Below are 24,250 nucleotides of genomic sequence, written 5' to 3'. Positions count from 1 at the left end.
TGTTGAGCACAGAGCTCCACGGATTACCCAGTAGAGATCATCGTCCTCTCTCTCTCTCTCTCTCTCTCTCTCTCTTTCTCTCTCTCTCTCACACTCTCTGCACATATCAGCGATTCTTCACCCAAAGAAGTGGATGCGCGACAGCAGAGCGCCAAAGAAGCCTCTGATTCTTCCAGGTTGACAACAAACGTAAGTCTCTCTCAGCTGACAGAACCACATGCGACAGCGTGTTTTCCAGAGAATAAGATTAAACTCTGCACTGCACTAGATCAGCTATAACAGCTACAGTAACTGTGATTCTTACTAAGTATCCTTATAGGTTAAGGTAAGATGTTAAACGCTATAAAACACAGCCATGTCTTATTTGGTTTGTGCCAGAATGTCCAGGATATTTCTACATGCTGGATGTCTGTGACTATTTAAACGGTCAGGACTACTGTAATCCAACTATTCCGAACATGTTTGTAAAACCCGGCTAAGGATGTAATAAACAAGAGGATTAAACATCACTGAGTTCACAGTTCACTCTCATTGACATTAGCGGTGCGCTTCATGCGCGCTTCATGCGCAATAACGCACCGCGCTTCCGGGAACAAAATCAACCAAGCAGTAAACAATCAGCTCTTATAGTGTTCATCAATCTGCGTGCATTATTGGTAAAGTGTCCCGGTCTGGTGTAAGGCGTTTTGGTGTACTGAAACTTATTGAATTCGATTCTTAAGGACTAACAAGCGATATTAATGAAGAAGAGCAGCATGTAATAAAGCCACTAGAGATAACGATATTTATAGCGTCCATGTGCAGCACTAGTCCTTACCTAGAACCCTTCTGATCTGGGTAGGAATAAGACAGGTGACTTACACCATCCAGGACAAATAGATAGATAGATAGATAGATAGATAGATAGATAGATAGATAGATAGATAGGTTGATTGGTTGATTAATTGATAAATTGATTTGGGTAACAGTCACATACTGCTATAAATTATTCACCAATATGATGTTTTGTGTAATTCATGTCCAGGACAGAATACACAAACTTTTATAAAGAAGAAAAAAATCTTTTCACCTCTTAACCTTGTAGATTATGGTAGATAGATAGATAGATAGATAGATAGATAGATAGATAGATAGATAGATAGATAGATAGATAGATAGATTGATTAAAAAAAATAAAGAATGTGGAAATAATTTTTGCATGTGAAAATTGTGCAAAACATAACATATGGGAAATGTCAAATGTTTGGCCAAAAGATTTACTTGCAGTATGGGGTTTGGGGGATCATTCTTTGTTTGAAATCCCAGTGCGAGATCTAAGCACAGGGCAATGTCTGCCCTAAGGCTTGTAGCTGATGGAATGCTGTGGTCTGTGTAATTGTGGAGGAAATCTGAATGGGTGAGACGACCCATGCAGGTAATTTGGTTTGTTTGTGACTAGAGGCCCTTCTCATTAAATTCCTAACAGCAGAAGAAAGGTGGAGCCTTTTAATAGTAAAATGAACAGTGTTTCGATTTTGTGTGCTTATCGAGCAGACAATCATATGCTGAGCATTTGTTTTCTGCAAATTCAATAGACAAGAAGTCTTAAGAGAGTCTACAGGATCTGTCAAATTAAGACAAGCTCAAAATATGAGATGTGAGAATGATGCCATTTTGATAAGAATAAAAAAAAACAGGCATCATAAAGAGGAATTTCAGTTTATGTTTAAAATTTATTTATTTATTTTCAACTGGGGTAAAAAAGTGGATTCTTGTAGAGAGTAGAGAAGTTAAGATGCAGGGAGTCAAGTTTATCCATTAGATCTGTCTTACAAGTGCAAAAACGGGTGAAAGGAGAGAGAGAAATGATGAGGACAGTGGGGCTCTGTTCATTTGGGGAGCTGTAGGAGTTTTAGGAAGGGATAATGTGGCAAGGGGTGGGGGTGGACAAGTGATAGATCATGTCAGTGCCTGATGCCTGGGGCAGCTGAACCTATCCTGGCAAGCTGCTCCTCATGAGAATGGGAAAGAATTGCATAGAAAAGGAGAAGTGAGAAGAAAGGAAAAATGGAATAATGATAATATATGTGGGAATAGATAGTCTTGAAGTGGAGAAGACCTCAGAATTGTGTGTGCCTGTGTGTATGTATGTGTACCTATCCATTTAATCTATTCAGAGCTGTGGACAGGGTGGTACTCGGCGGCATCTACTGTAGCGCTTGAGTAATCCTCATGGGAACATGGAGACACTGCCAAACTCCGAGCCATCCAACTCCTTCCTCTTTTCTCTATCCTTCCCATCACTCCTCCCTGTCCTACTCCATCTGTTTTGCTCCACACCTCTCTCTCTCTCTCTCTCTCTCTCTCTCTCTCTATCTCTCCTTGTGTTCCTGCTCGTTTAGTGCTTGTGTAGACTATAAATGAATTTGAAGGCACACAGGGATTAGTCACTTGCTCTTTCCACTGTCTGGAGTGTTAAAATCTGTGAACATTTCCAAGAGTGCTAACAAACCTGAGACTCAGAAAGCTAGAAAGCTAGCTTGTAATAGACATCCATCACTGTTCTATTGAACATTCATCATGACTTTGTAATTTAATGTTTAACAAATTGTTAACACGTTTTTAGCAATTTAGAGAGCTGGACAAAATAAATCCTTTGGGATGGTGAGATATGTTTTTCATGCTCCCTTTTACTTCTGAAATTATTTACAAAAAACTTGCATGTCTCGTCTCTCTAACCACTGATTTTAGAAAAGCGTGATTACACAGCATGTATATGTAGTGTAAAATATACAGTATGTTTATGTAGTGTTACAAATAAGACTGTCTTGTGCAAAAAGCCAACAAGCCAGGGATCAACAGTTTCTCAAACCAGCAACAGCAAATCCTCTGGCAGAAACATTCATACCACAGTTAAAGTGTATAGAAGCTGGAATGATTTGAAACTTGATTTGAAATCTGCAAAGATGTGTACAACAATTGTGATTTATGCAGTCAGGTGATTATTTGAGCCTCAATTTCATACAAATACCATAACCCCATTCCTAATCTTATAATCAACAGTCCTAAAGTATGGTTATGGAAGAACAGCACCAGTTGACTCATGCTGTCTAATTTCATAATCTTGATTGAAGGTGTTTGTTGTTACAGTATGTCCTTGTTTTGTAGGTGTGATATACTCAGATAATATAGCTAGATTTAGAAATTAATACTGTTATAAATGGTTGAGTATGTCCTACAGGCCTGATCACAGCGACTCTGCATTTACAAATTCATTCCATCTCATTGAATTGAAAATAAAGGAGAATAAATATTTTTGAGTAATTTAAATTTAGCAGATTTGCTGTTTGTTGATCCCTGTGATTGGACTAAAGCTCCAGATCGACCATGACCCTGACCAAGATAAAGCAGTTATTGAAAATGAAAGAATGAACTATTTGTTGAAGAAATATATTTAGATCTAATAGTTAATGATCTACCAAGCTTAGCAAGCCTTTGGATGGATCTATTTTATTAATTAACTTAATCACTATAAGGGCATGATCATCATCTGCACATTTGGAAGACTATGAAAGCTACATGTTAATCTACTTGTATACAAAATAAAGCCTTCTGTACTGTCTCTGAATGTCTGTACTTATATATGGTGGAATGTGCCCTTTCTGCTCATATTAATAGATAAAGCAGAAAAAAGCTTTGAGTGGTGCCTTTGGAGATTCAAATGTTAGTGGAACAATCTCTTCTCACTCCAAACCCATCTTAAGAACCAAGGATGAACCTCAGGGCATCTCTCTCCCTCTTCTTGTTTCTTCTTCTAGCCTCTCATCCCTCATTTAATTTGCAGCTAAGTCTCTAATGGGCCTTTGAGGAAGCTTTGTGTGTATCTTTGTGCCAGCATCAGGGACTGTGGGGCATTAATTCAACTCTTGAGTGTGTAAATACCCAGAGCTGTGGGAGCGGAGGGCTGAGCTGCCACTTACTCACTTAATCTCGTAGAGCTTCATTGCATTTACTTAACGATCTTAACGGGCACGCATGTGAACCCTGATGCCACTCACAATGTTAGTTCTCCCCAGGAGACACTACAGCACCCTACACCCACCACCTTCTTCTTCCGGAGGGCCCCCGTTCCCCTCTTCTGCTGCGCTTTGCCCACCTCTTCCCAGCAACCCCATGGAGGCACACAGGGCCGCCTGTGTTTACCTCCAGCCTGGACCAGCGGAACACTAAACAATCCCCTTCACTGCTTCTTTGTCAGTCCTACATTTGAAAGCAGGAGAGAGAGAGATGAGGAAACAATTAAAAAACCCCTCCTGAACCTTTGCAGTAAGAGTTTCCCATCGCAGGGAGCCTGTGAATGGGCATGAAGCCCTATAAACTGCTCTATTATTCCTCTGCACTTGGCGCATTTCAAGAGTGGTTTGCTTCAATGGCTGGCCCAAACAGTGGATGTTTTGTGGTGGACTTGGCTCACCACATCATGTGGTTAATTAGGAATCACATTCATTTATTTATCTATCCATCTGTCTGTCCACCTACCTATGACCTCTCCTGCAGGCTCCATAGCTACTCTACATTATTTGCCGCTTTGTGCCATTTTTCACTGTATGAAAAGTCAGTGATAGGATGGTTACATTTCAGTATGCACTCACCTGTGTTTGAAGTTTCAACAACAAACAATGCCATAATTTATAGAGATTTATGATTTTGGTTTCAGTTGTAAAAGTTTGTATTATAGTTTCTACCATATTAGTAGGTTCCTGTCTTATTGCTAATCTTACTTCTGATACCAATCCTAGATTTGTTGAATCTGCTTTCACTTTTCTTGAGAACATGATCAGCATTATATACAATACAAAATGCAAATACAGGGTCAGCCTGGCAATGGCTGTTTGCACTGGTATCCCATATAATCTAATTAAATTGTTTCCTAGGAACAGTTGTAAGACTGTCTAAATAAATGGCTCTACCTGATTCCAGAAAATAGCTGTTATTTTTCTGAAAAAGCTTTTAGTAAATCATTATGCAGGAAAAAACAATATCAATTTAAGGATATTATTAGAATGAAATAATTCTTCAAGGATTTTTGTCTAGTTAACAGTGTAATATTTTAAAGAGGATCTACATGGAAGATTTTCTTCACTCATGAGTGAAAAGTTAAATAAGCATAATGCTAAAAGAAGAATTTGGTTTTTATTATCTGCACGATTTTGATAATAGTTTCATCAAAAATGTAAGCTTGTATTGAATAGAAATCATTCTAGAAATGTGATGCATGATTTTCTTTGGATATAGTTCTACACATTCCACAGTCTTTTGCAGGTTGTGGAGTTTGGGTTTTATTATGGATCGCATTGCTAATCAGAGCTTCACTGATTCTGATTTGTTCTGTAGAATCTTCAGTCTTTTGTAATGAACACATTAAGGGTACGACCAATGAGTACACTGTAACCTCTTTGGTCCTTCTTGTAAATTATTTTATTTATGAAAATTATCTATATGCCTACAACATATGTGTCCCATTTTACATACATACATACATACATACATACATACATACATACATACATACATACATTCATACGTACATACATTCATACGTACATACATACATACATAGAGATTTTATTGCTCCATTGCTGTTTTGTGTGTTATGTGTGAAGTGTTTTTCTCCGCTGTCAGAACTATTCTGTATAAAACTCTTACCACTCCCCATTTTTGATCCAATCAGCTATCTCAATGTACAGTCATCACCCCAGTCTTTGTCATTGTCCCTCTCTCTTTCTCTCTGAGTGTGTGTTCTTATTCCTGTACGAGTGAGTAGTAGAGCGGGGGAAGGGTGTTGGTCCAGGCTGATTTAATGAGATCCTTGGGGATTCGAGTTGAGCTGAGCTGAGCTGATCAAATGCAATGCATTACAGTGACCTGTCCTTAAACACACACACTGATGCAAATCATAAAGCTTGGACTTGCTGGACTTGATAAGGCGAGGAGATTTCCCACTGGGATGTGTTAATCAATAAAGGGGTGAATATGAGATCTACAACTGTCAGATACTAAACACTGATGAGCCCTTGAGGATTTGGACAGAGTTCTTGAGCGTAGAGTAATTTCTATCTGTAGAGATGGATGACCAAAAAAAAAACATTAGAAAAGGAAGAACACAGAAAGCAGAGCAGAAAGCCCTTAATCTCTAGGGCCCAATTTTATTTATTTGCTATTTACCACATGAATAAGTATCCTCTGGTGTTTTCTAGCTATCAGTCTTGGCATAATGGCTCTGTTAGCACATAATTGCGATGGTGCTGCTCGCATGTGAAAGCTCTCGACATGCAGTGGAATGGCAATTTCCCATAATTCCCTAATCACCTCCTCATTATGAAAACAAGAAGGTCGCTCCAAACAAAGAAAAGCACTTTACTCATGCTGATAGCACTGGATATAATAGCCAGTTATGTGTTTTTGTTCAGGTAAATAAACAGCTGATGATGAAAACCTCACCTTCAGTTATCTATTCTCTTCTTCTCTACCTAATAGATTTCTGTGACAAAATCTCTTTATACATTTTATAGAAATGATGAGTCAATGTTATAGACAATGCAATAACACCATGTGAGTTAAGTATATAATTATGCAAAGCCTGAGGATATCTAATGACTACATTCCTTGCCATAACAACCATTTAAATAACGCTATATGACAGCAAATGGACCAACAATATAACTTTTTATATATAGAGTGTAATTAAGTATCTTCAGATATTGCATAACTGCACAAGTGACTCATTAGCAGATCATCCTCATCCATGCATAGCATCAGAACATCACATGCACAGCCCGTAGCATGTTGTATTTTGCATGTTTTTAAGTGCATTTGCATCCTACAGCAGCAGTTTGACCTTTGCCTGGATTTGCTCAGATTTTGAGCTGCTTCTGGTGCTGACGTCAGGCTGGTGTGTTTATGTTGTGTAGTGTGTGTGTGTGTGTAACTGCTAGTCAGATGGTCATGGTCATTTTCTGTCCCTATTTTCACCTGCAGCACAACTGAAACTGACTGCTATGATATTTCCTCTTGTTCTAGATACAATTCCATATGTAACCTGAAAATAGGGACAAATTTTACTAGACAGGAATTTAATAAAATTAGAACTATTAACAAAATGCCTGTTTTTTGTTACTTCCAAACATAACTGATCTTAAACATTTGCTAATATTAATGTAGCTTTTCCAGTGTGTGATTGTTAAGAATGGAAATGTGATTGTGAAGCCCAGAGGTGCAGAATCTAGCCAAACTGCTGGAGATCAACATAGCAAGAGTTTGAGCTCCCAAACGAGCAGGGGTTGGGGAGGGCTACCTAGCCAATATAGAGCCTTCACCATGTGTGTTAACGCCAACATATGAAACATGTCCAGCGTAATGAGAGGAAACATTGTGTTTGTGTGGTTATTTTCAGGCAAGACACTATATGTGAATTTCTATCACCAGCTATTATTGTTAAGTATTTTATGTATCAGAACTTATATATTTATGCAAATGAGTCCTGATTCGATTCATAATAATTACTGGTTCTCTCTGTAGTGTCTAGCTTTAAACTGGTTCTTCCATACCACTTTTGGCATTAGTGTATATCTAATCACCTGTATTTACATATCCTTATATTATTCAGTTGCTTCTTTTTTCTGGTGACTTGAGCCAGAATTGAGCAAGGGTTCTCTCTCTTTTCCCCTCTTTTCTTTCTGTGGTTGCTAAGACAACTTGTCAGAGCCATCACTGCCTTGAATCCTCTATGAAAGGCCTGGAGATTCTGAAAGAGAGAGAGAGAGAGAGAGAGAGAGAGCAAGAGAGAGAGAGATAGAGAGAGAGAACTCTCTCCGGGAAGGCAGCATAAAATCGGGATAATCGCTGTCGATTATTCTGCACAATGGGCTGCCGTTTCTGAAAGATTCATTCATACCGGAAAAGAAGGGCTGGAGAGAGAGGAGAAAGGCCTTCCATCACCCTCTAAGCCCCTCTACAGCTCTCCCACGGTGGGCACAGGCATGACATCAGTGGCCTAAATGGAGCTGGCATTCTGCATGTGCCCACCATCCCTCCCTCCGCTATGCAAATTCGGAGGCCGAGCTTGGGCATAGAGACTGGGTGCAGGGGGTGGGGGGTTATGGGATAGCAGGGGCCGCTGACACTGTTTGAGTATGGGACAAAGAGTTCTCAGATGAGGAGAGGGGTAGTAAGGGAACTTCACATGGTGCTAGCCAAGAGAGTGAGAAAGATAGAGAGAGATTAATATGCCTCTCACTGGGATCTTTTGGCTGACAACTGTGAGCCTTACACAGCAACACATGCACACAAATGTCCACATTTCCTATACGTTCCCTATACATCAAGATTCTTTATAAACAATAAAGCAGGGTGTCTTAGGCCCCTTAAAAAGTGATAGGATTCCAGTGGCTGTTACCATGGAGCTGTCTTTCACTACATTTTAATGTGACTCCAGCTTTCCCTTTTCATTCTTCAACCAAACTTTTAATGGATTTATTGCTTTTTCTTACAAGAGATTGTTATAGTGGTGTTCCTTTAGTGCTCAAATGTTTAAAATGGATTAATTTCAGATTAACTTGCCATTCTTGCATAATACACTTATTTCTAGAGCTTCTGTTATGAATAATTAATGTGATTAATGTTGGACTAGGGATTAGCACCAGCACTGTGCCCTTAGTCATTGTTATACATTGTAAATTCTGAATTTGAATATGTTGTGACTTTTTATCCATGATGAGGTGTTTGAATCTTTTATCATGGTAGTGGTTCTTGTAAAGACACCGGTCCTGAGAACGGATAAGAATACATTCTGGGAGATTAAGGTTAGAGACTCCTCCTTCCCACTGTAGCTACCTCCTCTGGAGAGTCTCAGTCTCTCTCTGTCTCACTGGGATGGACTTAGACTGGTGGATGGGGTTCAGAACTTGAGGCTTTGCTGTTGGTCCTTATTGTCAGGATCTGATGCCAGGGGTGGCCTGGGCTTGGATTTGGAGTAGAACGAAAGGCCTTTAAGGGGATCACAGGGTAGAAACCTGAAGCTAAACTGGAAGTTATCATTAGTGGGAGGTTTGGAGCCTGGGACACTGGAAGAAGATTTGTTATTTAATTTATTTAGACATTTAAACCTGGAACACAAGATTCTGAGCTTGAAGTGAAGATCTTGTTGGCTATAATTAACCAAGACAGACTGTAATGACGTAAGTCTTTTCAATTTAGTAATTTTTTTTTAAAACTTGCATCAGTAGTACAGTATTTTTGCTTTTCTGACAACTTTAAATGCTTTGCATAATATTAGGTTAATATTTTTGCTCTACATATTGGTAAATATCTTTAATGATACCTTTTGCCTGTATGATTTTAATTTGTTTGTATTTTCCATCAGTTCTTTGAATTGCATATGACATAACATTATACATTTTAGAGTATTTTACCACTATCCTCTAAATCTCATTGCTTAAAACACTTGCCCATTGATCGCACCATGTTTTTTTAGGTTCATGTGTTGTGTTGAATGTAATGAAGGAGGGAGAAACAGCCTCAGAATATTCATGATCATGACTCAATGTGCTCTCTGCATTATCTGTTGGCTGGAGTGAGACAGGGCCGGTGGCTTTCCTTACTGCATATTAGCCCAACTTTACTGCAGCTGATGCATGTAGCTTGTTGTTTGCCTGACCTTGTTCTATTAGACGGAAGGTCACTATATGTGATTGGAATAGAAAGTAGGTCATACACATACTCTATTAAAGAGACATTGTGTTGAGTGAACTTAGGTAGCCTTCACTGTGGTGGTGGTGGTGGTGGTGGAGTAGGAAAGCTAGAAATCCTTTTGTTAACTTTAGCAAGTAAAATTATAACTCATGTTATAATTTTAGTAAAGTCTTTAAATACGGAATGAAAAGAAAATGAGAGATCAACCTGTAGATCCCTGGCACTTCAAGGCTTGAAAAAGACAGATGGTGTAGAAATATCACTGTGATTGGCACCTTGATGAAAAGCATATTAACTTTTTCCCAAGGCTGATCTCAAAATCTGTTGTTCTAGGTCTGTGCCTTGTTATTTTTTCCTTTTATTTTATTTATTAGTCTTTGCTCTATAGAAATTCAATTACCTTATTCAGCACAGCCTTAACTCATTTAAAAGGCCTAAGAGAATGAGATCCTGCATTAAGTTAGATGCAATACCTCACCATTTTACCTATAGTTTTCCTTTATTATTCTACCTGCTGGTAGAATAACAAATATTCAAATTCTTGTTTTTCTACCTTATAGCATCACACAATAGCACTGATCCTATATAAGGATTTTCTTTATGATCTATACTCACTGTGTTAGAAAGGTGTAAAATTCTACTTTTACATATTCACACATATGAACTATTATGAGGCTCCATCTGTGTGCCTGACAGTTGACCAACTGTTCTGTCTATAGGGGGCATTTAGGGAGTGCCTTATTAGGACAAAAACATTTAGCCTTTCCTTGAAAAGGTGCTCAATTAGCTAAGAACAACCAACAATAAGGAGGAAAGATGCACATATTCTTGGACCTTCTAGCCTGGCAAGCACACACACATACACAACTAGACATAGTCTAGTTTAATTCCATACACCATGTTGGTTAGATGACAGCTACCTATGGGAAAGGGCATGAACTAACTATTCTTCTTCAACGAAAAGTCCATTCATTTATTGTATATTATTATACTGCTGTGGTCCAATAATAATTTACCTATTAGGTGTTTCTGAGCAACTCCTACAATTGCTCTACTATTAGCATTTCTCTAATGGAAGAGGGGAATGCATTCCTTTTCATTCAGAGATCAAGGGCCAATTTTGCAGTTTGTGGGGATGTGCTAGCCTTGTGGCTATGGTGTTGGACTACCAACTGGAAGGTCATGAGTTTAAATCCCTGGTCCACCAAGCTGATGGTCCTGTGGGCAAGGCCCTTAACCATCAGCTGTCTAAAATTGAAGTCTCTCTAGATAAGGGTGTTTATGAAATGTCATAATGTAAATATTCCATGACTCCAGGAATAGGATGCCCCTTTTGTAGGAATTTAAATTCACATTCTACTCTAAAGTGTTACTCTACTCCTAATTTATTACACAGCATTGTAATACAATATAACGTTTAAGATAAAGTACCAGTTCATGATTAACTTTTATTGATGTTTTAAAATCATCCCCAAAACACTGAGAACTACTGAGTTTCCAAACCTCCTGAGTATATTTACGCAAATAACTAGATTGACATCCATATGGTAACTGTAGGAGAAAACTGCTCATGAGTCCTTCATGAGTGAGAAATAAAGCCAGTATGTTCTGTTTTCAGACCTGTCACACACACACACATGCACACATGCGCACACACACACACACACACACACACACACACACACACACACACACATTCTCTCTGACTTGCCTCACTAATTAAAACATCTAACAGGCAGTCTGTCAGATTTCAGAACTAGGAAATGTGTGAGCTCCACTACATCATTAGGGGATATAAAGCAGGATGAATATAGGGAATTTATTATAATGTAGGGAGTTCATGCAGAAGGTAAAAATGGTTGCATATTTGTTTTCAAAACCTCCAGGTATAGCCAAGCCACTAACATTATATATTTTTGGGAGGATGTCAGGTCATGAATAGAACTGTGCCTTAAATAGTGCATTGTGGAGTATGAGCACAGATTACTTTTAAATCATATGCAAGTCATTTTGCCAGTCTACTTTCATACTAAATAACAACTGATTGACAAGCATACAACTATTGCCTGGTTTCACATAAATTCACATTTGAAGAGTCTGTGATAGGAGCCCATCAGCACTCCCAACATCTCAACATCTGTTCCTTCTTAACAGCTCAGTGTCTCTTGCAAAGTATACTGCAGACAAAATCAGATTTTTTTTGCTTTTAATCATCAGCAGTCGAGTCACACTACAACCCTCATCCATCTGTTCCTTTTCCTAAGCAATTCTTTACTTGGTATAGTCCAGTTCAGTTCATTCTCTCAGTGCACTCTGAAGCTTTGCTCCTACAGATTACAAATATCAACTTGATTCTCTGTCTGACCCTACAGTGTTAACAGCATGCCTAAGCAAGTGGAGGTACGAATGCATGAGAGCCACCTGGAGCCCATCGAGGCCACACCACGCTCCAAATGTGCGCTCATCTGCCAGAAGATGCGCAAGAACCTGCTCCTCACACTCACAGTTTTGGGTGAGTATCAGCTCATCAACCCAATCAGCTCATCAACCCCAGTAGTTTTTGCATATATAATATGCTTAACCAACCTGATTTAATATTTGACTTATTATAATTATTATTCATTTGTAATAACAAGACTTTTGTCTTTCATCTGAACTGTGGATCTCAAGAGTTATCTCTGGCTTCTTTTTGTTCATTTGAATGGCCTTCATGGTGCAGGTGTATTTACATAGTGATCACACTTGAATTGATGTTTGCAATCTGATTCCATATAGATTTTCATGTGACTTCTGATAGAAACTATATACTCCAGAAGTAATTAAGCAATTAAGCAATATTTCTAAATATATATGCTAACTATTTCAAATTTTCTTGAATATTATTGGCTGTACTGTGTAGTTGTATGCCATTTGGGTTGTGGGGGATAGGGGTTTAGCAAGCCACTGCATCAACAGTTTTGAATTAATGATGTGTGTTGGGTCCTGGCTTAATTTAGGGGTGTATTGAAATGGCGGAAACTGTTAGTCATTACTCCTATCTGAAAAGTTAATCAGGTTGAGCAAGCAGATTGTGGATTCTAGTAAACAACATAAACAACACCATGTCACTCTGTGTGCACATCACGTGTGAAGTCATGCCTTAAGTGCACATACAGTAAACACATGCAGCTGTATTTAGGGCATATCTAAAAGGCATATAGCGCACAGCTGCTTGTGTTCAGAACTAAAATGAGAGCATAAGCAGAGTAGTGATTCCATTTCAGATATACAGTAGATCCGACTCTATTACAGACTATTCCTGGTGTTTTAGAAGTCAATAGGCTTGATTGAAAGAGGATTTTGTTGGTAAAGGACATTCTTGCTAAGGAATTAGGTGTGCTTTATTAAGGGAAAGCATTATTGAACAGCTCCTCTGGATCTTAATCTTTGCCACAAGAACAAAAGACCCATGTCTGCTTTCATGGTAGATGGGCTACCATTCCTGCACACTATATGGTCTGGCTGTGAGGGCTCCAGCCTGACTGTTCACTGGTCCACAGAGTCGCCATTAATACAGACAGGCCTTGTGTAATCTCTGGGGAAATTATTGTAGGAGGCCATGGTTTACAACAAGGTTTTCAATTTAAAGTTCAGTAGCACCATTCTTGACATAGCTACCTTCAAAGACATGGTTAGAGACCCTGCATACATCTTATTTGTATCTATGTTTTACACTGTTGATACAATGCATTTTTATGTCATTTCATTCTTCTTAGTTCACAGTCTTGTCTTTGTTTAACCACATTATTCAGTAGTGTGAACATAAAAACATGCGACCAGTATTACCACATGCCATCAATATTACCAAGGTTTCTAAATCTGTGTGTTGGCAATCAGACTGCATGGACATTCTATCAGATTTTTAATTTTTGGAAAATCTATGCAAATTACATGCCAGAAAGAATGAATAATTAATGGATCTGTGAGAAATTAATCTGTTCATTTCCTCCTTTCAGTCCCGTTTTCAAACTAATATCTCCCCAGGTGTGATACTGGGAGCTGTATTTGGTTGTCTGCTGCGTGTGGCCTCTCCTATCGATGACAATATTGTCATGGTAATTGCATTCCCTGGAGACATTCTAATGAGGATGCTAAAAATGCTTATCCTTCCTCTCATCATCTCCAGTTTAATCACAGGTAACTAGATATACAGTATATACTATTAGGTCACCAGAATAAAGGTCATTATACTGCTCAGAAAATTAAAGATAGATGCACTAACCTGTTACATATTCTCAATCCAGGCCTTGCAGGTCTAGATGCCAAGTCTAGTGGCCGTCTGGGTACCAGAGCCATGATTTATTACATGACCACCACTATAATTGCTGCCGTGCTGGGAGTAATACTGGTGCTGATCATCCATCCTGGCAACCCCAAACTAAAGGAGGGACTTGGAGAAGGACTCAAGAACGATGATGTCTCAAGCCTTGATGCTTTTTTTGACCTCATTAGAAACCTCTTCCCTGAGAACTTGGTGCAGGCTTGCTTCCAGCAGGTTAGTGATAATATATTTTAACACTTTTCTGAATTTAAATGTCTGTTATCACACTTACTGAGCTGTTGAGTGTATTTACAGATCCAGACTGTTGTAAAGAAGGTTGAGATTGAACCAGAATATGATGACACCAACAGTACCATGGATGAATTCCTTTCGGGTGCCACCAAGCCTCCTCCCATATTCAAGGACAAGAAGTCCCTGCAGTTTAAGAGTGGAATGAATGTTTTGGGTATGAAAACACTTGCAGATAAACAGAATAAATTCAGAAATGAGTTTGTTTGTTTCTATTCTGAATATCAATGCCATTAAAATCTCTCACAGGTTTGATTGGATTCTTTATTGCCTTTGGTATCTGCATGGGAAAGATGGGTGAGAGGGCAAGGCTTATGATTGAATTCTTCAACATCCTGAATGAGATTGTGATGAAGCTGGTCATCTTGATCATGTGGTAAGTGATAATATTACATTTGGGATGTCTGAAAGAGACTCCTCACCAAAGTTATGTACATGCATATGTCTTTTTTTTCTAAAAACCTTGATTGTTGTCAAGAGATTTGATATCTTCACTTACAGGTATTCTCCCTTCGGTATTGCCTGCTTGATCTGTGGCAAGATTATCTCCATCAAGGATTTGGAAGTAGTGGCCAGACAGCTGGGGATGTACATGGTTACAGTCATCATTGGCCTCATCATTCACGGTGCCATTTTCCTACCATGCATTTACTTTGCTATTGTGAGAAAAAATCCCTTCAGCTTCTTCATGGGTATCTTCCAAGCCTGGATCACTGCCCTGGGAACGGCTTCAAGGTGTGACATATTATTTCTCTTATTACCCTGACAAGCACATCTTTGATATACAGATACCATCTAAACTGTAGAAGTAGTAAACTTATCAGGTTTAATATGTTCAGCGGTATTGATTTCCTCAGTAAAATGTGTATAAATAAGTCAAATTTCTTCACTTATGATGACAGATTTAGTGCCATTTGATGTAGGAGGAAGATTCAACAACTGCAGTACCATTTATCCCTCAAGAATGAGCAAATACACAAAACTGGGATAAGGAGCATGCTATGCTAATCAAAATATAGAAAAAAGAATTTGAGAATTTTCTTTCCATCCTGTGATCTGCAGGAAATTTGTCCATAGTGTAATGAATGGTATAGGATGCTAAAAAAGAGAATTGTTATCGTTTGGGGAAACTAGAATGCACATTTTTTATAACCTATAATGTGTGACTTGTGGAAAAATATCAGTATGTTTCAAGTAAGATGTGTTAACTGGATTCATGCATTGATGTACAAATAATAAGAATGTTGAGAAGGTAAATGTCTTTAATCTTAACCTAATATATCTTTATAAATGCTAATCCTCCCCAATCATGGAATCTCCCAGGGGACCAGTTTATAGTCTTTAGCCTTCTGCTTCCCAGATTAAGAGTGAAGCTGGAATAGATTCCTAAAACACTACATGAGGACAGATTGCAAATGATTTATCTGAGTACAAGATTCCGATCATTGATTGATTGTGTAACACTCCATCTTATAGTGCTGGCACGCTTCCTGTCACCTTCCGCTGTCTAGAGGACAACCTGGGCATTGACAAGAGAGTAACCCGCTTTGTACTGCCTGTTGGTGCAACAATCAATATGGATGGCACTGCTCTTTATGAGGCAGTAGCTGCTATCTTCATTGCCCAGATGAATGGCATTGTCCTGGACCCTGGTCAGATTGTTACAGTCAGGTAAGCCTGTGTGTATATATCTTTAGATAAATAGATATTTAACATCCTTAAAGTTATTGCTGTTTTCATGTTATCTTTCAGTAGACACTACAAATAGGCTCATAAATTAAGTCACTGAGACAACAAACATACTCATACATATACTTTATACTCTAGACTAATGCTTTATACACAAGACTAATTTTCTCATAGTATGCTGTATATTTTTGTACTTAGTCACAAAATACTATTTCATTCGACTCTGAGGTGAAAACGTATGTGAGCTTGATGTCCGGATGACAGCCGCCACCTGTATATTAGAAATGTGACAGAAATTGTGTTTGAACAGATATGAACAGGATGTGCACAGTTTGTGTGGGTTTTTTCTTTAGAAACTTTGCATGAGCATTAGGTTTTTACTTTCAAGCTGATATGAGTTAGTAAAGGTCACATGACATACAAAGACAGTTTACAGTTGTGATCTTTACACCAGTTTTGTATCGCGAGTGATGTAACTGAGGTTGAAGAACTGTCTGACTCTGAGTTTTCCAGTGTTTTCAAGGTTTAAATCTGACTCAACTTGCAGATACAGATATTCAGAGAACTAGACAGATACAGATAGTAACATACAGATACAGATAGTGTTTTACCCTTACTGTATATAAAAATATCGTCGCTGTCGATAAACGTCGTATGTCCAAATTTGGTCAATTTCATATTTTTTCATATATCGATACTTTTGGTCAGTGCCCAAGTGGGTCTGTAATTTTTACAGGTTATTAACCAATCTAAAGTCTTGAAAATAGCTTGAACGCAAATCTCTTAACTCCATTGGACACTTCAACTGTCTGAGAAATCTCGTAACTCCACCTCTTCTTCCCTCCGCGGGAGAGCTGCACGGCATATTTCTCCTCAAGATTAAGAGTCGCAACGAATCAACACATCTTAAAGTGATATCTAAAGTGATTTTCGTGGGGCTCAAAGAAAAAAAAATCTTGACCCCCGCTAGTTCTGGTGCTCGTCTGAGGACAGGAATTTAGCGCAAGACTAAACCCTGTGCACTGCAGATAAGATAGGATTGTATCTTACAATGTCAAGGCAAACCGTTATGTTCAACCGTCATGCTCATCACTTTAAGCAAGCTGGCTGGCTTTTTGCCTCGCTATTATACGTAAACATGCCGTATAACGTAGTGAAACGATAATTTGAACTTTATTAATTTTATTTTTTGGGTGAACTATCCCTTTAACTATGATTTTATCGATGTTTATCTGTGTTATTGATGTATTTTAAATATCTATTTATTACTGCTTATTATACATGTTCATTGATGTTTTAAATGTTTTTTTTATAATATAATATTTGAATTAAATTGAATGTTTTGGATACCACTATTAAATTATTGTTTTTATTATTATTTTACTGGCTTTAAGTCAGCCTACTTATAGACAATGCCTCTCTTGGCACTGTGCATGTAAAACACTGTTTTGTGGACACTAACAAGTGAAAATAATTAGGTTAGATACATTTGAGTAGGTCTGTTTTGTTAAAAATCGATAGTTGCAATGCTTCTGTGCAGAAAGAAACCCGTGAGCCACGAAGGTAAGTTTGCGAGCAGATTAGATTAATTTCCACCTATTAGACAGCCTAATCAGCTTATCATGTTTTGTATTGCATCACTTATAGCTCTTAAACCTTTAAAATAGAGTTTAGGAAGATGTATGTAACTACAGTCATTAGCTTTGGTTAACTATTGAAGCCTTTTCTCTTGTCAAAAGGCTCAACGTGACCGCAGACTTTATTGAACACTGCTGGCAGCAGCGACGTCTGTGTCCGTACCGTTCTTATCAATGACAGCATAATCTCGTATCTCCCTGCTCCCAAGTCATAAAGCTTGTATCTCCGATAAAACGTGACTTTGGGAAAATGTTGTGTTAATGTTGGTACACAACAGTATATGATAGCAATATAAGGTATAAGAACAACTTTAACGATACAATGTTTAATAACTCAAAAAAATACGGCGTTTTTTTTTAATTTCCTGAAAAATAATGGTTTTGGAGATACGAGGATTCCGCCCGACAGCGACGATATACAGAAGGATATTTTGCCTTTTGTTATATCTGTAAAAATGTTTAAATACCTTGTTATCAGTCTTACAGCTACTCTGGCCAGTATTGGAGCAGCCAGTATTCCCAGTGCAGGTCTGGTCACCATGCTGCTCATTCTGACAGCAGTGGGGCTGCCAACTCAGGATATCAGTCTTCTGGTTGCTGTTGACTGGCTTCTGTGAGTATATTTTGAATAGTCCTTTTAAATTTATATATTATTTGAACACACGATAGCAATTTTATTTATTATCTTGACATGAAACCAGTGTAGAGGAGAGGAGAGGAGCTGTTGATTTAACACATGGCATCATGCACAAGTAAATAGATAAGAATTTCAGTGAAAGTTCCTGCAGACTCACATTCACTCACTGATTTATTTTTTTCTATTTTAGGGATCGTTTCCGTACTTCTGTCAATGTGGTCGGTGACTCATACGGTGCTGGGATTGTGTATCACCTGTCTAAAGCTGAGCTGGATGCCCTGGATGCTCAGCATGGGAAGTCTGATGACATAGAGATGACCAAGACACCGTCCTACTATGATGACCTCAAGAACCATCATGAAAACAACTCCAACCAGTGCGTCATTGCTGCTCCAAATTCAGTCGTAGTAGATGAGTGCAAGGTACAATTCACGCTTCTGGACATAGAGACTTGTATATAGCTCATCCCTGCTGCATGCCAACTGCATTCCTTTCTCTGTTATTTACTGCACGTCTGTGCTCTCCATGCCAGCGTAAATATGTACACAACAACCCACACTCGATGGTGTATATATTTCAGTGGGCATTTTCAGAGGCAGCAGTTTCCTGTCATGTTTTCTGTCAAAATGTCTGTCAAGATAGGAATTATGTCATGTAAAAAAATTACTTTTCAGAATATATATATATATATAATATATAATTTCCATTTGCATAGATATGAAAGTGGAATTCAACTCAAATATTTTTATTCTTTATGCCATTGTACATAATGTCACAATTTTCAAAACAGTTGGACATTTTTTGAATAAATCATTTAAACAGATGTCTGCTAGGACTTCTTGCACCATAGGTTTAATTCTATCTCAAATGCTGTGACAAAACACTTTATCATAAAAATATGGTAATGTTCTAGAAATCAGTCTATGTGCATTCCAATTTCCATACTTTCAAAAAGCTTTAGGGTGTGTGTATATAAATACATAAAGACATTTGTACTATCAATATGACAGAAATGCTGCTGCTCTGCTGCTTTTGTTTGTGCTTGCATGTCAATATGGATTAAATGAACTCTAATTAAACTAATTCAGCCAAAGATGCAAACCATTGTAGTGGCTTGGCAAAATAACACTGAATAGATCTAATAATGCTACTCACCTATGTATAGTCCGTTCTGTTTCTGTGCATATAATGCATTATTTTATTGTTATTTATTTATTGTGTTATTTAGTGTTTATGTCTTATATAAAGTATTCCATATATACAAAACTATGCACGCTGAATGAATATTGGCTGTTAAAGTTGGATCTGCATAAAAATGCATGCTTTTTGAGTTCCAGTGAAACATGCATGAAAATACCAACAATTCTTACATCTACATGTGCTTACATTTTAATGGATTGCTGAATGTGTTGCCTATATATACGCAATTATAAATAACAAAATGTACCAGAAAGAAATTTGAAAATCATGCAGATACAGGTTAAGAGAGAAGAATGGCCAGAATGGTTCCAGCTGAAAAAAGGCATATAACACAATGGATATAGCATAGCTAAAACTGAAAAAGAGTTGGCTTTTTCCACTCTTGAACTATCCAGTTTTGCTGATCCTGTGCCCACTGTAGCCTCAAATTCCAGTTCTTGATGGACAGCATTGAAACATGATGTAGTCTTCTTCTGTTGTAGCCCATCCGTTCCAAGGTTTGACATGTTGTGTGTTCTGAGAAGATTTTCTGCTCACAATGGGTGTAAAGAATGCCTATTTGAGTTACCATAGCCCTTTTGCCAGCTAAATCCAGTTTGGCCATTCTCTTCTAGACACTGCTGTGTGTGAAAATCACAGGAGATCAGCAGTTTCTAAAACATTCAAACCAGCTTGCCTGGCACCAACATCCATACCACAGTCAAAGCGATTCAATTACATGCAACATTTAGGACCAAGCTGTAATTAATTTTTGCTAATTTAATTAGCTTAGTCATTAGTCAAGGCAGCTGTATTCTGTCAACATTTAAATGAAAATCAGTCTGTTATATCACCTGTAATATATACTTTTGTTTATTTATTTATTTTTTAAATATGCAATGTTGTTTAGATTTTGCTGATAATTGCTTCCAGGTAACCTCGGCGGCCACAAATGGCTCGACTACGGAGTTTGCACTCGTTGAAGAGGAACCGCAAAAGAGTGATTAATGCGAGCACACAGATCCTCCTGTATTCAAGTCCCCAAGCTTTTTATCTACTGGAAAAAGAGAGGAATAAAAAGACCTGCTGAAATCATGCAAACAGAACAAATGATGGGTTTTGTAGTTTAAGCTTTTAAGATTCCCCCATTACAGTTCATTTTATCTGAAATAACCTATACTAATGTAACAAGGGATTACAATCACACTGTCTGATAGTGCACTTGCATGTGCCTATGAACTAACACTTGCACAGAAAGCAAGGCTTGGCTGAATAAAAGGAGAAATAATATATTGTATACCTTAAAGTATTTCTGATATTAATATATACTGTATCATATGCATTCTGTGTCTCTCAAAAACTGGTATGATGTGAATATTTGAATGCTGTTAATGACTTTCATAAAACAGGGAGAGAGTACGCAGAAAACCCAACTTTGCTTAGAACTAAAGAAGCCAGTGCAGTGCCAATGCCTTCCTGTTCTTTTACAGCAATAGTCATTTACTCCTGGATAACCTCACTCCATGACCTCTGATCCCATAATCTGGCACAATCTGTTAGTGCCTTTACTATCCAAGTGTGTCTGAGATCCCCAGTCATCTGCAGGCAGATCTGGGCTTGTGTAACAACACCATATAAAAAAAAATCACCTTGACATTAAAATCCATCCGAATGGTGTAGCGTATATGATTAATGACCAGGGGATAGTGTTTATTCCCCCAACTAAAATTTTAAACCATAAAATTATACCATAAAATTAAGCATAAATTTAGCTACATCGTTTGCGTTTATCATCACTTTCTCTTTTCAAGCAACTCTTCTGTAGAATCTGTGTACACTCTCTCAAAAGCCAGATTTACAACAACAAAAAAAAATAATAATAATTTTTAGTATGCGTTACATGTAGAATGAATTCGAGTAAGAAGCCCTGGTGTTACAAGAAAAAGGTAATAACTGTAGATGTTACTTCACACACATGAAGAAATCAAAAGCACAAGCCATGAGACTGAATACTTCCCCCTTTGGGACCTTCTCTTTTCCATTTTCTCCTTTATTTACATGAGAGAACTGATGTGAGAAGGTGGGATTAGGGCCAATTAGAACATCAGCGAACGGACCAAACAAGCAACAGCCCATAGAATTTCTGACATTCCCTAAAACTGATGTGAATAATAAACAATCTACCTTTAGCCTAAAAGCGCACACTGCCTTTTATAGACAACATTAGAGCTGGTAAAATATCTCTGACTACTGATATTTAGCACATCATTTAAAAATGAATAAATAAAAAGCAGCTTTATTGCAATTTTAACAACATATTTAAAAATGCATGTCTTCGAATGTTATTCACAGTTAATCTCTATGTTTGTCTTGATTGGGTGAAGCATTAGATATTTAAAAAATCAAACTTTGTGCCCGAAACAAAAATTATAATCACGTACTCTAAATGAGTGAATGCATAGCACAAGGTGTTTAGTTTCAAATTCTTACACTCTCCTTTCTTTCTTCTCCTACAGTATTTGCAGATTGTAGAACGTTAGATACTCAGGCAAATAAAGATGCACTCAGTGTTATCAGGGAAGACATGTTCCTAATGCAGCCAGTTGAAATATTTTATACTAAGCCCTCTGAACATGCTGGAGAGTGATTACTGTTTACAATTACACAGTGGGTTTACAGCTTGCCAACTGCCTATTGCCTTTTTATTATAAAGTCTTGCACTGTATGTTTCAGCTTCTATCACACTTACTGTCTATGAGTTTCTATTATAAAACAAATAAAACACTTTTTAAACTCAAGAAAGCAAGTTTTACCTTCTACCCCACCAAAATAAAAAGGAACATCTTTAAAGTAAAATCATTTGAAAAGCACATTTTAAGGAACAATGTTATGGCTTACGTTACAATTCGCATTACATTGACATGTTTCTTATTTTAAAGCACACTAAACAATCAGAATTAAGAAAAATATAGCAAGTCTAAATAAAACGAGAAATGTAAGGCAAAAACGATAAATAAAAGTGGAAGAGAGCAAAAGTTTATGAGAAAAAACTACCAGCTAGAGCATCTCAGTACAATAGAGTTGTGAACTAGTGCTACTCACTGCTATCCTTAGATGTCTCTGTCCTTTAACACTCACTCCGTAAAATATTTCCCCTCTCCGAAACATGACTATGACTGTTGTGGCAGACCCACCATGCTGCAATACCTACCTACACTGACAGCATAAACCTCAAGAATTATAATAACTGAAACCAGAAATGCAGAGTATTACCAATTAACCAAATTATGAATGAAAGTGCACAAAACATATACATAGGCATGTTTTTTTAATGGATGGTTGTAGTAAATTTGCTTAGTAACCAATTTTAAAATCTGCCTTGCCTCTAAAACCAGTAACCACTATGTATTGTGTGGATATTTTGTATGATTTTTTTTTTTTTTTAATCTTAACACATATGTTTGTAGCAGTAGAAAACCACATTGTGAGGAGCACAAATCTCATAACAAAAAGCACAGCCCTTTGCAACACTGAGTTCTGTGCCAAGAGAGTCATCATTGCATCTCTGTGTTGTGTTTTGATTTGCTGTTACTCTATCTCAACGTTAATGCTTATCAGACACTATCACCTACGAGGAGATGTTGATTTGATGATGTTCTAGTACATAAGAACTGTCATCAACTCACAGAAATGTGGACATTTCATTTTCTTTCTCTCTTTTTTGGGAACCATTTACTTCAAAGCATGATGTAAAAGTGCCTCCATGCACTTTGTGTACATATTGTAGGTAATGGATTTGTTTTCTGTTATTTTTAATGTAGTGTTTAATTGCGTGACTTTTTATAATCCTATAGAAGTGTGCCTTCTATGTCATGGATAAATGTATTAGATTAGAAAACATATAAAATTATGTGTAATATATTGCTTGTTCCTAAGCTTAAATAGCTGTATGTAGCTATCTCACATAAATGTTCTATATCCAATATATATCATTTTTGTATCTAATGTAAGATTTGAATGTTTGTTCCCTGCAGGAAAAGTCATGTGTTCATTCAGTTTCATTGTACATAATTATAAATATATATATGATATAAACACACAATATATTACAGGCTGCCATTAGGAAATCTTAGTAGAAGGCAAAAAAAGCAAGTCTGACACTATAAGGATGCGTTCGCTCTTATAAGCACTGAATTCATCTAATAATGTTTTGCCATCTCAGCTAGGCAAAGAATATCTAATTACGAACAGTACTGGTGATCAAGTGTAAAGCTCCAAAATGAGCTACAGTAAATGCTTCTTTAAAATTTGGTGGCAGACAGCAAGAACAGTCATTTTTGTCAAACTGGCAGCATTCTTATTGTGTTCTATTCTCCTTTGTGATTACTGTTGGATTGTCCAATAGAGATGTTGTTTAAATTATGGTTCAAGTCCAGAGGTCTTTTTTCACTTCCAGAGATAAAAAAAAACTAGTCAATCCCAAAATATCCTCTTATACAGACATTTACTGTTTTTAATTCCTTTCCATTTCCTCTAATTCTCTAATATTCTTTTTTTTATTCTACACTAATTTGTCAAGTACAAACTTGGAAACCCCAAGGCAAATTGGTCCCTTCTTCCTACAGTTGAATGGGTCAAGAAAATACACTCAAACGCTATCATATAGACCATTGAGTACGACACAATTATTCCTCTTATGTCATCCTACATGCATAATTGATGTTTTAATAAAAAAAAATAATAATAATAATTTCATATAACAATCTCACC

The 24,250-nt window shown here is 37.4% G+C and overlaps 1 protein-coding gene across 3 annotated transcripts; it reads left to right on the top strand.

Annotated features, from left to right (window-relative positions):
- slc1a2b (solute carrier family 1 member 2b) lies at window positions 1-20,571 on the top strand. Of its 3 annotated transcripts, none has more exons than XM_060886201.1 (11): window positions 1-189; window positions 12,102-12,241; window positions 13,753-13,905; window positions 14,013-14,263; window positions 14,345-14,495; window positions 14,588-14,714; window positions 14,840-15,073; window positions 15,815-16,009; window positions 18,143-18,277; window positions 18,492-18,723; window positions 20,414-20,571. In XM_060886201.1, exons 2-11 carry the CDS (start codon window positions 12,112-12,114, stop codon window positions 20,486-20,488), a joined length of 1,683 nt encoding a protein of 560 aa, XP_060742184.1. In that variant the 5' UTR covers window positions 1-189; window positions 12,102-12,111; the 3' UTR covers window positions 20,489-20,571. The 3 variants fall into 3 exon arrangements, with proteins under 3 accessions (XP_060742184.1, XP_060742183.1, XP_060742185.1); XM_060886200.1 differs by lacking the exon at window positions 1-189 and adding an exon at window positions 9,084-9,215; XM_060886202.1 differs by lacking the exon at window positions 1-189 and adding an exon at window positions 9,085-9,215 and having other exon boundaries at window positions 18,492-18,677; window positions 20,414-20,551.
- Window positions 20,572-24,250: the final 3,679 nt, after the last annotated feature.

The sequence above is a fragment of the Tachysurus vachellii genome, chromosome 14 (genome assembly GCF_030014155.1).
Source record: "Tachysurus vachellii isolate PV-2020 chromosome 14, HZAU_Pvac_v1, whole genome shotgun sequence".
Classification (NCBI taxonomy): Eukaryota; Metazoa; Chordata; class Actinopteri; order Siluriformes; family Bagridae; genus Tachysurus; species Tachysurus vachellii.
The sequence above is the reverse complement of the archived record's forward strand: the minus strand, read 5'-3'. Positions and strand labels throughout refer to the sequence as shown.